The sequence below is a fragment of the Melozone crissalis genome, unplaced genomic scaffold, assembly GCF_028551555.1.
Source record: "Melozone crissalis strain CALT ecotype California unplaced genomic scaffold, PUWL_Pcris_2 ptg000023l_1, whole genome shotgun sequence".
Taxonomy (NCBI): domain Eukaryota; kingdom Metazoa; phylum Chordata; class Aves; order Passeriformes; family Passerellidae; genus Melozone; species Melozone crissalis.
In genome coordinates this window covers 24706995-24722675 of record NW_026535801.1, presented here as the reverse complement: position 1 = coordinate 24722675, position 15681 = coordinate 24706995, and the positions used below count along the sequence as shown (strand labels likewise).

The following is a 15681-nucleotide window of genomic DNA, read 5'->3' as shown; positions in this document are numbered from 1 at the left end:
ACCTTGCGTAACTGACAAGAAATGAATTTTCTTTCTTTTTGTCCTGTGAAGAAGAATTAAATAAAAGCAAACTATATTTGTGAGTAATTTTTTGTATGACATGAAGTGGTACTTGTTGATAATCTAAAGGGGATGGGGTTACAAGACTTTTGCTTTAACATCTCAGAATAAATATCTATATTTTTTTAAATGTTACTGTATTTCTACCCTCCCTCTGCTTTAACATTGTTAATGAAATGTTAAAATTTTCACTTTTGCAAAAAGGTAATGGTATTGACCATATGAGGAAAAGCATGGAATAAGTGCAATGAAAGTATTCCATTAGCTGGGATAATGTGCACAAAGAAACAGTATTATATTTCTGAATGCATTTATAATTTGTACTAAGATCTTAACCAAACTCAGGAAAATAGTCTTCTACTTTGTGTTTTGCTAGTTCTTTGATTCTTCATGTGTCCAGCTGGAGACCGGGTACTCTTTGTGGGCAGAAACTCTGCAGTGATGTGTTTGACAGCTGTAGGGAGAGCCCTGGCTGTGTATTTTTCACTCTCTGAGTGGGAATCTTCATGCAGTACAAGATTTGCACAGGGAGATCCCACATAATATTTATGAAAGGTTGCTTGGCAACCTACATTTTTATATCACTTCTTACCATCTTACTGGCCTTTGTATCCCAGCAAGCAGCTTTTGGGGACTTGGAAGTGGCAACTTAGAGATGTGGGGTTGTACTGCCTTACATGGTTGTGAGTAGATACTGGACAGAATGAATTCAGAGCTCAGGGTTTGTACAGGAAAAAGTAACCTAATGTATAGTGCTGGTGTATCATTATTTTTGTAAATTACCTTTGGAAATAAGAATATTACTGTTGGGGATATTCCTGTTCCATACTGGTGCGGGGAAACCCGTTTTCTCCTTTTATTGCTAAATTGCTCTTTGTTTTTTGAAGGTCCTTTGTCTTCTTGTGTATATGCATTTCTTTTTATGTGTGTGGATTTAGTAATATTTTCTGGTTTGAAAATGAATTAATGAGTTAATCTGGAGCAAGTTGAAAAGTGGCATTTGAGAACATTCCCAATGTTCAGAAGTGCCTCCCTGACTGCCACTGCCAGCAGCAGTAAAAAGACAGTGTCAGGTTGCTGGACATCAGGATTAACTCTCAGAGAATATAAAAAGCAGCATCAAGTTGGGCCTTATCTGGTTCTCTGCTGCACTTCAAAGCTTCCCTGACTGGCTCTGCCAGGCTGCTGGACACTCCACTGGAGACCCTGTACCAGTGTGTGGCAGGCAGTTCCCTTTCCCTGGAAATGTAGCATCCTTGTATTGAGGCAGTTGCACACTGGATAAAGTGGAACCAGTTAAAAATGGTAGCAGGAAGCTTCTCCCTCTAAAGGGAAATATATGATATTAATGGATGAGACCAGTTTGCTTTTATCAGTGCCATAATGTGAATTACTGTAAACTAAATTTGATTAGCTCTTCAGTTACACAAAGGAGCGATTACCACAACTGTACAGTAATAATGCTTAACAGGATAGGATCTGGGTGAATTAATTTACAACTACTTGCTTCTACTTTCAGCTTCTGCTTATATTTTAAAGTAAAGAAGGACATCCAAATTAATTTGAATAATACTTGAAGCAAGCTGAAGTTAAATTGGGGTAGACTTTTTTTCTTCCAAGTTTTATTTGTCAGTAAAATTCAATTGGTAGCAAAGTGTTTCAATATGTCTGGAGAGAAAATTCCTGCGTGTTTAAGTAGATGAACTGAATGCTTCAAAATTAGTATCTCACTAAGTGAACACAAATAATTGTTCTATGGGTCTGGAATTCAGAGAAATTGCAAAATGATACTTTTACCAGTTTGGTGGCACTGTTTCATCTTAGGTCTGTGAAATTTTTTTTTTGTTTGTTTGTGTGTTTGCTGCCATAATGCTAGCAACAGCAAATTTAAATAATGGTTTGTAATAATAAATTCCACTAGGAAATTTCACTTTGTGTAAAACATATGTTTTAATTAAAAAATCCAGTTATTACTTTGTAGTTCTAATAATTTAAAAATTATTAAGGAGGTTACTGTACAATGTTTGCTTGTAAGGTCTCTCTTATCAGAAGAAATTCATGCATGATTGTTTTGTTTGATATCAAACCACATTTTTGCTGTCATAACACTGGCACATTTTCAAGTCATGCTGTTTTCTGGCTGCTAGCAGGGAGTAATGGAAACAATGCAGTGATCATGCAATTTATTAAAAATAGACACTAAAATACTAGGGAAGTGATGCTTCTATTTTATTAGGGACTAGGATTCATAAGGCTTCATAAGAATAGCTGTTTCAGTATCACAGAGGAATTAAGATACCTTGCTGCCTGTGAGTTGTTTATAATTTATTTCTGGTGATTTTCCTTTAGATCAGATTGTGATGCTTCTTGTGAATGGTGACTGTGCTTGCTGAGGAGTGGTCATGCAAGCAAAATCTGATAACCTCGATATGTCGCTTCATCTGCCGTTTTTCTTTCGTTAATGCAAAGCTGGTTACATAATATCTAATTTCTCCTTTAGCTGACCAGAGATGAAAACAAAATCTATAATGGCAGTGCTAGGTTTTATAAAAAACGCGAGTGAGGAGTTGAAGGATGTGGCTTGTTCTGTTTGGACGCTGCAGGATTGCTTTAAGCAGTAAGCTTACTGTTTTCAGATGGCATTAGCAGCATCAGTGATATAGCTGTGTCAGCCTCCTCGACTGCTGGATGTCTGTAATCGCACCGAGGAAATTATATTTAAGATCTGATATCTTGAGGGTAATGACTCCAGCACTTACTGATGGACAGAATGGCTGTTAATGCTTTCTTCACTGGCCCAGAAGATTTTGAAAGATAGATAGGTCTGTGATGTACTTTGATAAGACAGGAAATGCAGTTTTTGGGGGTCTCTGGAAATAGAAAGGTCATGCAGCTTGGAACCGGTGAGACATTACAGTCCCTAAGTCATCAGGTACGACCTCATGATTTATACGAATATTTCTAACACAGGGTTTGTTTTACAGTTTTAGGTCATTTGCAATCTCTTTGTCTGTGTAATTGCTTCATGTTGGATTTGCGACAGGATTTATAGGTTAGACTGTTTACATAAGCAGAGCAACGTATATGTTGGAATTCTAATGTGCTCATTTATATTTGAAAAATGTAAGATTATTCTCTATATATTTTTAACCTGTTTTATTGTGAACATGTTTTCTTTTAACTAATTAATGGTGAAAGGTTATCCCTTTGCTGTAATGTAAAATGACAAGATTGTATTGCATTTTTATTTTGCTTTATCTTTGCATGACACACAAAAGCTATTGTGATTGTGTTTGTTTGTCATATGAAATGCAGTATAAGGCAACTGTGTACCTACAGTGCCAGGTTATTTAAAACATCGTATCACATTGTGTAACAGGACGGGCTATTCTGCAGGCACAGATCTTGCTTCATTTTGCAGTAGTAGATTCTTTTTCTTTTTGCTTCATTTCAAATCAGTTTTAAAAATAGCTCATGAAACATAACAGTGAAAGTTTGGCAAGATAACTGTCCTCTTTTTAATTATTGCACTCAGTGATACATACTAATACTAATGGGTTGTAGAAGATTAATATCTTTAAAATTTAGAATGTTATTAAAAACCAGAATAATTTTATTGAAGCATGTCTCCTTGTTTTGTTTTGGTTTTCTTTTTGGTAGCTGCTGTCAACTTTATTGCAAGAGTAATACTTGTGGATCTGCTAATGTGTTGTGATGATGTATAGGAAAGTCAGAGTACATGAAAGAAAGCAGATATATGGGTATTTTACATAGGAAGATAGTGGCCTAATTTCATATATGGAACACAGAAGAGATTTGGAGATACTGTTAGCACTTTAGGTGTTATAAACATTAGGTAATGGCTGATATATTCCCTTGAATACATCATAGAGCAATTATATTTAAAATTGTAAGAGAAATTTATTTTAAAAAGGGATATTCGACTCCATCTTAAGAAATTCTACATATATTTGCAGAACATTTCCATGGCAACGTGTTTGACCGTGTGTTTTAAAAGCTCAGCTGAAGCCTGAAAGTAGTGGCAATTTTCTGTCTCTTGCTTTACCCTGTGGAGCAGCAATTTTCACATATAACTGGACAGCAGATTGGCAGGGGTGAGAGGTATTTTCTGACCACAAAGCACAGGATTAAGTGATCAAGATTTAAAAATATTTTCATGTATCCACCTAGAAATGTAAACATGTAAGTCATGGATTTGATTTTGCATTTGGAACTATATTCTGGTTTCACCTCATTTAATAACATTTTGGTGAAGCCGTATGTGTGTGGGAGGCAACAGAAGATCAGACTTAAGTTTGTGCAGCAATGGTAAAAATGTCTTTTAATTTTTAATTGAAAACATATTTGTAGAAAATACTGTATTACTTGTACTGACCATAAATTCCAGTTTCACAGTCTGCTTTATTTATCTTACATTCTTCTTAATAATGGGCAAAGACTGCCCTCCTCTTAAGCTTGATTAAGTTTGGCATGATTTAACTATACCTTTCTCTTGCTACAAGATCCTTTTAATCTGTTAGAATTTATTTTCAGTATTTTGATGTATTAGCCACAATGAGTACATTCTGTTTCTTGGCATTGGAATGAAATTCCTGAAAGTATTGGTTTCATGGTATTTTGGTGCTTTGCTGAGTATTTATAGACCTTTTAATAGGACCAACCCTCCGCAGTTCTTTGTTTTCCTTATTCAATTTACAGTCTTGACTTAGCTTCATTTTGAAGTTGCTTCTTTGCTCATTTGAAATAATTAGATCTCCATGGAATTTTGCATCTGGATGTCTAAATGGAAACTACAGAGAAAAATGAATTGGTGAAAAATGCTTGCTTGAGGAAGTTTGTGCTTAGGTCATTCTGTTTTGAAGCAACACTATTACTGACTATTGCAAGTGAGTTTGAATATGTTTTTTCACTCAAAGGACATAGTCCCATTAGGATATAAGCCCTTGTTCATTTGGAGGGGCGAGAGAGTAACACCCCAGAAGAATATATTAAAAAAGTAAAGCTATTTTGTAAGAGAGGAAATTGCAGCAAGATAGAGTTAGACACATGAGAGCATGGAATTGGACTGAAGTGATCTGAAAACTTAAAATTACAAACTATTTTGCTTCTTTTACTTGTTTAAGTCCCACATCCAGCCTCCTAAAAAAGAAAAGTTTGAAAGATTGCTGATATTTTATATTTGCTCTTGCTGCACAAGAGCAGAGTCGTTGAATCCAGGGCACTGTGTTAGTAGCAATTTAACAGGAAGACATTTTTGTGCTTTCTTCAAAACTGTATCATCTCTCTTCAAGATGATTGGTACTGTCAGTATTTAAAGAATGCTGTGTAAGGAAGGATCTCTCTAAATAGAGAATTCTTTTCCCTTGACTGAGCATAACGAGTACGCATCCATGAATATGAGTTTCCTTATCTTTAAAACATTGCAATTTGCAGGACTCTGATAAAGATCTTGTAGCGAAACACTATTTTAAGAACAGATGGGCAAGAAGCCAAATATTTGTGTAATTTACCAACTTTAAACAAGAATGCTCTTACTCATGCACTTACACAGTTGTGGTGCTTTTACTTGTTACTGGTTGCTGTCCTGATTCCACAGTGCTGACTTTTTTTGTAGGTTGTAGTACCAGTTTTTAAGGAAATGAGAACACTGGGGCAAATGGGAGATTGTGACCAAACATTTGCAAAACATTAGAAGCAAAAAGTACTTTCAGAGGTTGCTGAAAGAATTCAAGTGTTTTTGGTGTACATAAACCTCCTTCCTAAGACATGACCCTCTTCTCTGGTCAAATTCTTCTCAGTATTTTAATTAATGTTTCAACTCATTGGGCCTAATGACCAGAATTAGGGAAGGCTTACTATAAGCATATCAGAAAGGTGTAAAACATAAAGTAACAGCATAAATATGAAATAGGTAACCACTGCATGGTCACAAAATACATAGCTACACAATGAGTGGAGTGTTCTAAAAATGTTCCAATCTATTTAGTGTTGCAAGAATATCATCACATGGTCATTCTGAATAAATATTATTCAAAGGAATTTTGCTAAGATGCAGTCTGAAAATGTGAATAAATCAAATAATAATAATCGTAATAACAAATTATATTATGTTAATATATTAAAAAATTAGAATAGAGTCATATTTAGTTCCAAATTCCTGTAGAGGTGGAACCACCTAAGATGAAGTAGTAGGGAAGCCGAGCATATTAATGCAGTAAAAGAGAATATGCATTACTTAGAGTGGCATTTTTGAGAGAAGAAACTATCACAGTTCATTCTCTCTCTCTCTTTCTCCACCCTGTGCCTCTCCTTTCACCCTCCCATCCCATAATGAGCCTCCTAAAGACTATGACTTATTCATGTTATTTCTTGTTTCCTTGCAGGACCATATTTGTTTTGCCTTACTTAAATTTTCAATAAATGTTTTTAATGGAAGAACCCCATTAACATGAGTGCTGTTACACTACTGCAGCCAGTGGCTTTGCTGTCAATATAATTTCTTTTAAGTAGAAGCTGATCCATAATTCTGGTAAATTTGAATAGATTGCTTCATTAATAAACTCAATATTAACTACAGCTCACACAGTGTAAACTCCACAGTGCTGGCCATACTGTTCTCAGTGTGACCCTAAAATCGCTTTCCTGGATCATTTAAACAATGTAGGTACCAATGAGGAGACCACAAGATGTGACTGGTGATAAGGTGGCAAAAAGCTGCTATTCCCTCATTATTAAGGGCACCAAGTTTTTTCTTATGTTGAAGTGATCCTTCAAATATTTCATTTGTATCCATTTGCTCTTACCCTGTCACTGGGCAGCCCCAAGACTCAGGGCTAGGTGTTCTCTACATTGCCGCCAGTGAGGGAGTTGTATGTTCTGATAAAACACCTCTGAGCCTTCTCTTTTGAGGCTGGAGCAGTCCCAGTGCTCTCATCCTCTCCTTTGATGACCTTTGTGGTCCTTTACTGGCCTTACTTCATTATGTCCATTTCACTCATGTAAGAAGGGAATCCAGGCCTGCTCAGAGCTCTCCAGTTATGTCTCAACAGGGCTCGCTAGAGGGACAGAGTCACATTATCTGGTAAGGAATCCTGGATTGTCTGTTAACTAGTCAATTAATTACAGAAAAATTTGCACAGAAATCCTTGAAAAATGAGGACTGAATGCACAGAAAATTATAATTGGTAATCTTGTGGGGAAGGAAAGCTTTGAAAATAGCTTTGCTTCATTCATAGTAGTCATTTTAGTAATGAAACCTCCTGTTGTTTTGAAGTATCTTATGTGGAATCTACACCCCCCAATACTAATTGACATAAGCAGGGAATAAATCCTGAAGAGAAAGGCTAGACTAATATTTTGAGCTGAGCAAACTTCAAAGCAACTGAATAAAAGGATATTATCTAGTATGATATCACTAATCAAAAAACCCCAAAAAGGTAAACTAAATGAAATATGACTATATGACTTAGAGGGATTCAAGAGTTGTGGTTTTAGTCAACTTGACAAAAATAATTTGTTAATTTCTAGTTTTGCTTAAAATTCAGAGTAAACTCAGAGTTCTCAAATGTTTCGAGCAGCCATTAACTGATAAAAAATATTCAGCTTGGTATATTGAATGATGTAAAAAAAGGAATTAAGGGACATGAGGGAGTGTTGAGGTATAGAAAATTTTTCTCATTTTTATGATAGCTTCCCTCTGTTCCCCCAGGCTGCTTAAATGAAGCAAAAATTTATATAGGAGCCTTCAGTGATTTAAGATCCATCCGTTTCTCTCCTGTTAGCATAATGAGTTCACTTGTTTAAATTTTCTTTATTAAAGATTTTATGCAGGCACGCAGAGTCATTAAAATCCATGCAAGGAATCATACCCATATGGTTTGTTACCACATTTAACGCAATTAAAAGTATTCTAGCCAATGCAGTATCAGTTTTATGTCTCTATCCTGTGATTAGAACTTTCTGGGAAAGGCAGTGTCATATTTATGTCTGAATCCTGCAAGTGGAAAAGGAGAGAAATACCTTGTCCTTATACTGATTAGGGGAGTTCCAGTTATGCAAGGCCATTTACATGTTTAGTTCTGTTTTGGAGATGGGAATTGGTGTGGTGGAGAGGAAGGTTATGATACGAGGGCATGAACTACACTTCAGATGATTTTCTGTCTGAGAGGTAACCATGCAGGTCAGTTATACCAGCTGATGTCTCTTTTTAGTTCATTTTAAAAGGATATTTAAATCTTAATGTTCTTTTTTCCTGCTAAGGTTATCTGAAATACTTTAAACTTGAAAAATAGCAGCCCTTCTCTTTCCCTTTTTTCCTTCTCATCGTTTTCTAACTTTTCTAGTCTGTTTTGATGAATAAAGAATTTGAGACTCCATACAAATACGAGTGTCTTAAGCAGTGGTTGTGCACATCAGAACTTGTAATTTAAGATCAGACAACTTCTAATTTATAAGAAACTTGAGATTGATTGGTGTTACCTTAGTGTTGTCTTCCAGGCAACATTTGTAATGGAGTTCACTGAATGATCAATAGAAAAATCTAATACATATGAAAACCACAAAATGATAATTTCATAGCAGTGACAATAATACAGTGATTTTTTATTGGGTTTTATGTGCTGCTGAAGATTACTGCTGGGTGCTTAGATTCCACATGACAAGCGTAGGCCTAGCTCTGTGAGGACTACTAAGGATGAAGCTCAGTGTCTGATAACTGTGACTTGATCTTTTGACTCTCAGTTAAGGTGGTTGTACTAATACATGTCAAAAATAAGACATTTTTGATTACCTGTGCACAGGATTTAATGGCAGTGGCTGGGTAATGCCAGTGAAGTTTACCTGACATATGAAACGTGAACCATATGGAAATGGAAAGCTGTGTTGGTGTTCTTGTCTTCCAGAAGGAGCTGAAGACCTCTTTCTTTCTTTGGCAACTTGGTTTCTTTGTTGCCTTCGGCAGACTGGATCCTCTGCTGGATCTGAGTGTTCTGTCACCAGTCCTTCTGCACGTAGTCATGAGTGAATTTCTCATTGCTGCTCAGTGAATGTCTCACAGTGACTCACTGGGTTTTGTTATTGCCCAGTCTGCCTTCTGCTCCCCTCCTCCTCTTTCCTGAGTGATTTTCTAGTTTCTAGGGTGCAGATGTGCTGAAATTTCTCAGCCATTTAACTTCTAATGCAAACACGCATATTTGCCATGGATGTCAGTGAAAGATGTAATTTGTGCTGTCAAGAGTAGTTACTAGCACTGCCTTGTGTCCTGAACATCTACAGCAACAGAAACCTCAGCACAGAAGTGAGACGTACTCTGAGTCCTTGTCTTGCCTCCTTCAAGAGATAAGAACTGTTGTTTCCTTTTTAGTATCATTTGCAATTGCAGAGACAAGAATTAAATATACATTTTAAGTGATGTCTGTCTCATCAGCTATAAACAAATTTTGCTGGTAATTGCTTAGACTTTATTTCCCTCATGGGCTTCCTTTCATGTTCATAGAAGTGTCATTATCAATTTCTACTTTAATTTCCATTTAATTTTCCTGTCTTTGCTTGGCTGCACTATATACACCTATAGTTCTCTAATTTAATTTAGGAATGTAAAGAATGGCATCTTTCTCTTCTCAGAGAACTGAAAAATCTTATTCTGTTTGTTTAAGTCATAGCAAACAAGATTCAGGCTCTTTTGCTTTGGACACTTTTGGCAGCTTCTTCCTTACAGAGCTGGGCAGCAGGGATCCTGTAGAGTAAATTGGTTAAGCCTTGGAGCCAGTGCTGTTCCCATAATGGGTGTTCCTGCCTTCCCAGCACGTTCATCACCAAATATCTTCCTCTCCTGGTTTGCAGTCTGCCGTTTGGGACAGGCACATACACTGATCTAGCAGAGCACAGGGGAACAGCACCACACTTCTCAGAGAACAGCAGGTTTAAGTTCAAAGGTATGAAGAGAGATTTCAAATAAGATGTTACACACCATATACAGTGTTTCATCTGTAGAATGTGGGATTATAAGCAGCCTTTGGTTGACTAAAATATATTCTGTTGGAAGGACATGCAAATTTGATACTGCTTCTAGGCTGGCTAGAAATATAAACCAGCATAAGAGTAAGAAGGAAACTGTGCAAGTAGGAACATTCAGAAAGTGTTTGAAACAAGACATATCAAATACAAGGTAATAATATTACAGAATTTCATTTTTTCTCGTTGACAGATTTAAAATGCCATCACATCTTTGCCAATATTTTGTCATAATTTGCCATAAGCATTACTTTTTTTTTTTTTGTGATTCGGGATGATGGAAAATCAACAAGAATGAGAATAATAATGAATAAAATTTTCAAGGAAATCATAGGAGTATCTATTAATAGAACTGTGCACAAGATTTATTGACTTGATCCTTTGCTGTTGAAAAGGAGAATTTCTCATCTATTACTTCGTAATTAATTAGTAGTCTCTTGCTACTCCCCTCCTCTACCCCCGGTACTCTTTTTAGCAGAAAAATAGTAAATGGGCATAGATAGAGTCATAGTTAGGCTAAAATTGATGTTCCAGTGCTTGTGAGGTTGGATGATCAAGCTTCTAGAGTGCCCTTGCAAGTCAAATCCACTGCTAAAAGAAGTGGGGACATTTGCCTTTTTTGGTTATCTTTTATTCCTCTACAAAAAATACTTCAGTGTAAATGTAGAATGTACAGGGAGAAGCCATTTCAGTCTTTAGTGGTCTTATAAAAGCCTTGGGCCTTCTTTGTTTGAAGGATGGACAAAGATTTAAGGAAGACATCCTTCTGTTCTTCTGGGTTCCTGGTGTTGCTTCTCATCTCTCACAGAATTTTTCTCTGCACTGTGCCAGTTTAAAATAAGCTCATTCTAAGCAGAGCAAAGCTCTTGTGATATGCACAGTTTAAAGTGTGCTGTTGCAGTCCATGGCAGTGCTGTATTTCAAGATAATTTTTATCTGGACTCTCATCTAGCTCCCATAGACTACATAGGAGTTGTGCAAGGTGCAAGCTAACGTAGGATTTCATACACTTTTTGAAGAGTAATGTCTTTGGGTGTTATGTTTTCATCTACTGAGAATTCTGCCACTTGTAAATGGATTTGTAATCCTGATGGGTTACAAACCTGCTTCCTAGAGTCTTGTATTCTGCCATATTTATATCAGCTGATGAAATTATCTTAGAGAATTAATTTTTCAAAGAAAATAAAATTATTCCATATTTCCATTTCTAAGCGTGTGTGCCTCTGTTTTTCAAGTGTGCATACTTGTGACTATAATAGCATATCAGTCACAGCAGAGGAGTGGTTTTCAATTAACTTTTTCCTTTTTTTTTCTTTTTAGATGAGTCAACTCCTATTTAATGTGTTAGCTGAAATATGTGGTTGCTGTTTAGCAGATCTGATTACACCCTTATTTGGGGACCAAAAACCCTGTGCAACTTTCTGGGATATGTCTGGTTTAAAATACATTAGCTGGCCTTATTCTCTTTACAGTCCTTTACCTTCAAGATCTACTTGAACATAATCATTGGTAAAGTTATGTATCACACAAGCTGTGATGTTCAGCTTGGAAAGAATAAATACGCTTAAATTAACAAAGCAAGCTCCTTAAGAAAACCTTTAACATTCCTCTGCAAGAACCCAGGCATCTGTATGTCCAAGGATGCATAAGAACCAGTGATGCTATTTACTCCCAATCACTGGCAAACGATCCATAAATGTGATTAAAATTCCAGTGACAATAGGACTCAGATTAGTCCAGTTCCACGTTACAAAAGATTTATTAGTGTAAATTGGCATGAACTTTTTATGTGGTTACAGAGTGTACAAGTATAAAATGCTTTGACCAGTACTGCTTATATGGACTTGGCATGCAGTAAAAGCTTCAGGGGATTAAATCTTTCCTATTATAACTATGTCACAGCAAATCATCCTTATCAACTAGCATTTGAAATCACCATGTTGTTTGTTAAAACAAGTAATGTATGTCAGAGAGTATATGTGTAACAGCTTCAGATAACAGAAGTTTCTGGGTATATGAAAGAACAACAATTATTATAGTGCTGTTTCCTTTCTCTTGAGATTTTTGATTACTTTGTTGGTGCCAATTTATCTTTGTGTTTTCTGATGCTTTGCATGATCTTATATCAACCCATGCCTGGATTACACTTTGGTGTAATGTCCTTCCCTTCCTCCCTTAAATTACATCTGCCTCTTGTTCAGCTTGTGAAATTTCTGTAACTCCCTTGCTTCTTTGAGTGCAAAACTCTTTATCTCCTCTATTATTTGGTATTGTTTTAATTTACTTGATGTTTCTAGAATGTTACTGGTCTCAAAGAATCTAGATGGTTTTTTTCTACCTCCTGCAGTTCCCTCCAGCCCACAGAGATTTTTCCCCTTGTTTATTAACACTGCCTCATCTCTGGGCCTTTCTGTGGAGATTGTTACCTAAAACATTATCTGCTTTGACTTTAGGTCAAAGAATTAGGTACTTCTGTGCTGTTCTGAGTTCTTTCTGCTCCTATTTATTATTTATTTATTTAGCAATAGAATTTCCTTCTGCCTTTCTAATATTTTTATGGTGTACATGCATACAACTATACCTGTTCCTATCTCTGTCTGACTTTGACTTCCAACTATATTCCATTCATAATTTCTCACCCTTCAGTCTCCATATGGATAACCATCCAGCTCTGTAGCTGCCCTGGTACTGTTTCTCATTTGAACTATACACCATGTGCCAAATCAGCCTCATGCTTGAGTTGGTCTTGTCCCTGCACTGTGTTATCCAAGTTCCTTTTCTGTGATGACTACTGGAACTTCAAAAAGATTTTTATTCTTTCTCTCTTGGATTGAGACTTTGTAAAACTTCTGTTTTATTGATCTTGATGATCTGGATTTCCTTTATTCCTCTTTACTTTCTTCTATCAGCTTATCAGTTCCCTTTAGGCACTATTTTTTGTTCTTCTCATACAGTTCCAAACCCTTCTAACATTCATTGTCCTGGCTGACTCCCAGTATCCATTTTCTCAGTTCCTAATGCCATCTGCAATGCCTCAAAGATACTGCTGACTATCTCTGGTGAAAATCTTTTGATTCTGCTGACTTTCCATATTTCTTAATCTCTGGGATTTCTGTCATCTGTTATGAATATTTTTGCTTGCAGTTTTGCCTGTTCTGTATTTTTTATTAGTCATACAGCCCTCCATTTAGTTAATCTATTACCCCATATTTCCATGTGAATTTCTTAAAACTAACAAACTAAGGTCAAAATTCAAGCTTCCTTTTTGTTTCCTGAAACAGAATTTTTTGTTTTGTAGTCTTTGAACCTGTTCCAATTAACTTTTTCTAGTTCCTTTCCATATTCTGACTTTTTAAGAATTTTTGCTTCTCTCTTTGCATTCCTTCCCTTACACAAGAAGTATGTCTGTCTCTTAATATTAAAAAAAAGAACTCAGCACAAGCCAACCCTCTACTCCAGAAGTTTCTATTCACCAGATTAATGTCCTTACCCTTGACCTTCTTCATCTGCTCCCACTCCCCACTCTCCCTATTCATATGCTTTGTACACTTGTCTTAACTTCTTGACTTCTAATGCCTTTCTAGAGCTGCTTACTTCTGGTTTCTGTCTTTTGCACTGAAATTTATGTCACTAATGTTCCACTTGACTTCTTCCTGGAGGAATTCCAGTCTAATCCTTTATTCTCCTCCACTCCATCTGTCATCTCTCTGTGATGCTATGTTATAGTCTTCACTAAATTTTGTTGTTCTTAGACATTTGTCATTTTGTCCTTGTTGATTGTTTCTCTTTACAGACTCAGTTTTTTATTGCGTGGGTCTTCCTCTCCCCCTTCTCTTTCTGTATGTAGGTGTATGTTTAGATCTCTCAGGAGTTCATACTCAGCTTTGCATCCTCCTCCACACCTTACTTCAGATAATTTAGCCATGAGCATAACCTTTATGAAGGCACCACTGCTTTTTTTTTTTTTAATAGTTTTCCCCCAGTCTAGTTAAACCCTGCTTAGCACAGAAAATTTGCTTGGTCTTCAGTGATCACCTGAATGTAATCATGTCAGAAATAATCTTGAATTTTCTTTCCTTTTCTTTCCTGATGTGCTCTTTTTGGCCTGGGTGGCTCTGAAAGCTGATAGCTCCTATTTGGTCATGTAGCCATAAATCCGATTGAGGTCTGGCTCACCTCAGCACTGTGACTGTTGTGATCTCATCTGTCTGGCTGACGTTAATACTTACGGCTTTCCTTCACTTGATTACTGGTGTTAATATCATCTTTGCTTATCACTCTGCCTACATCACTTGCTATTTAAGGTCTATTTACTCATCTACTCAAATACAAATACAATACATCTTCTTGTCTTTCTTTTAACAGCTTTTCAACTGGCCTTGTACTTTCCCTTCCAAGAGAGAGATTTTACCGTGAGGTTGAATCTTGTGTTAGCTGTACTGGCAGTATAGTATCAATTTTGATTTCCCAATTGCTATTCATGTTATAATCATTAGTGAACTTTCTTTTACAGCACCCAATCTTTGAAGATCCTCATCAAAACTCTTTCTGCAGTCTGTAAAGTGAATGATAACACTTTAGTGACATGGCAGATGTGCTAGTTGTGTTCATCTTATCACACTTAGGTTGCTAAGTACCCTTAACTCATGGCTATTTGTTGTTGTATTCCTGTAAGCTGTTAGACCTCCTTTAAGTGATGTGAGTATTGATTTATAAATTAAGTAATTTTTTTTGACAAGCACATCATGCCTGTATTTGCAGCATGTGTATCAATGGAGCCCATAAACATTGTTTTTATTTCTCCACATATTCACAGACATACTTATTTAATAACAATGCTAGTCAAAGTAAAAATAGGAAGAACTTGCAGGTCTGAGGAAGAATGGTTGTATGAGTAAATATAGAGCAGCAGGTTATTATTATTTTTTAATACCTACATTAAGATTGGGCCTGAAGAGGAAATGCCTGTTGCACTAAGTGTTCTAAAAATGAGTGAGTATTCAAGAACTTTGTGTATAGTTAAGTGGGTATGGTGGTATTAGGTCAAAGTTGGACTTGGTGATCTTGGAGGTCTTCTACAACCTCAATGATTATATGATAAGCCTGGTACAACTTATAATAAATCAAAGATTGATCCAAATAGCTTGTGGCATGTTTAAATTAGAAGAATTTTCTTTTTGTGTTCACCACAAAAGAATCCATGCTTTAATAATAGGAGATGGTGTTATCTTGACAAGGAAGGGTATGAAGGGTATGTGTTGGATATTATTTTTTGTCATCGTGCTTGTAACTGTTTTCACTTTAGAGCAGTACACTGAGATGGAAGCAATGATATGTAACTTAAAAATTTCATTACCTGTGATGTGCCAGTAAAACTTGATATCTAGTAATTTCTGCTGCTTTCCTAAAGTACTGACCACTGGGGCCATTTAGATAAGTACCCTTCAAAGCTCTGTCTGATGGACATTGGTGTGTCCTTCCTTGCTGTTCTCTACATTTGCATAGGAGTCTGTCAATTAAGTGGCATTATGAGAAAATTTAAAATGAAAATAATAATCTTTTCTAAAAATAAAACATTTTCATGTAGAA

At 36.2% G+C, this 15681-nt stretch overlaps 1 protein-coding gene across 6 annotated transcripts in view; it reads left to right on the top strand.

The window, feature by feature from the left end:
• The window catches only part of SLC4A10 (solute carrier family 4 member 10), a 146526-nt gene that overhangs the window by 28947 nt on the left and 101898 nt on the right, over positions 1-15681 (top strand). For 2 of the 6 annotated variants that reach the window (XM_054278047.1, XM_054278046.1), the window contains exon 1: positions 2676-2992. The exons of 2 other annotated variants lie outside the window; for them this stretch is intronic. In XM_054278047.1, coding sequence (XP_054134022.1) covers positions 2912-2992 — 81 coding nt within the window. In that variant the 5' untranslated portion in view covers positions 2676-2911. Of the gene's footprint in view, positions 1-2675; positions 2993-15681 lie in introns of those variants that run through there. 2 more of the 6 variants (XM_054278052.1, XM_054278049.1) reach the window with 2 other exon arrangements.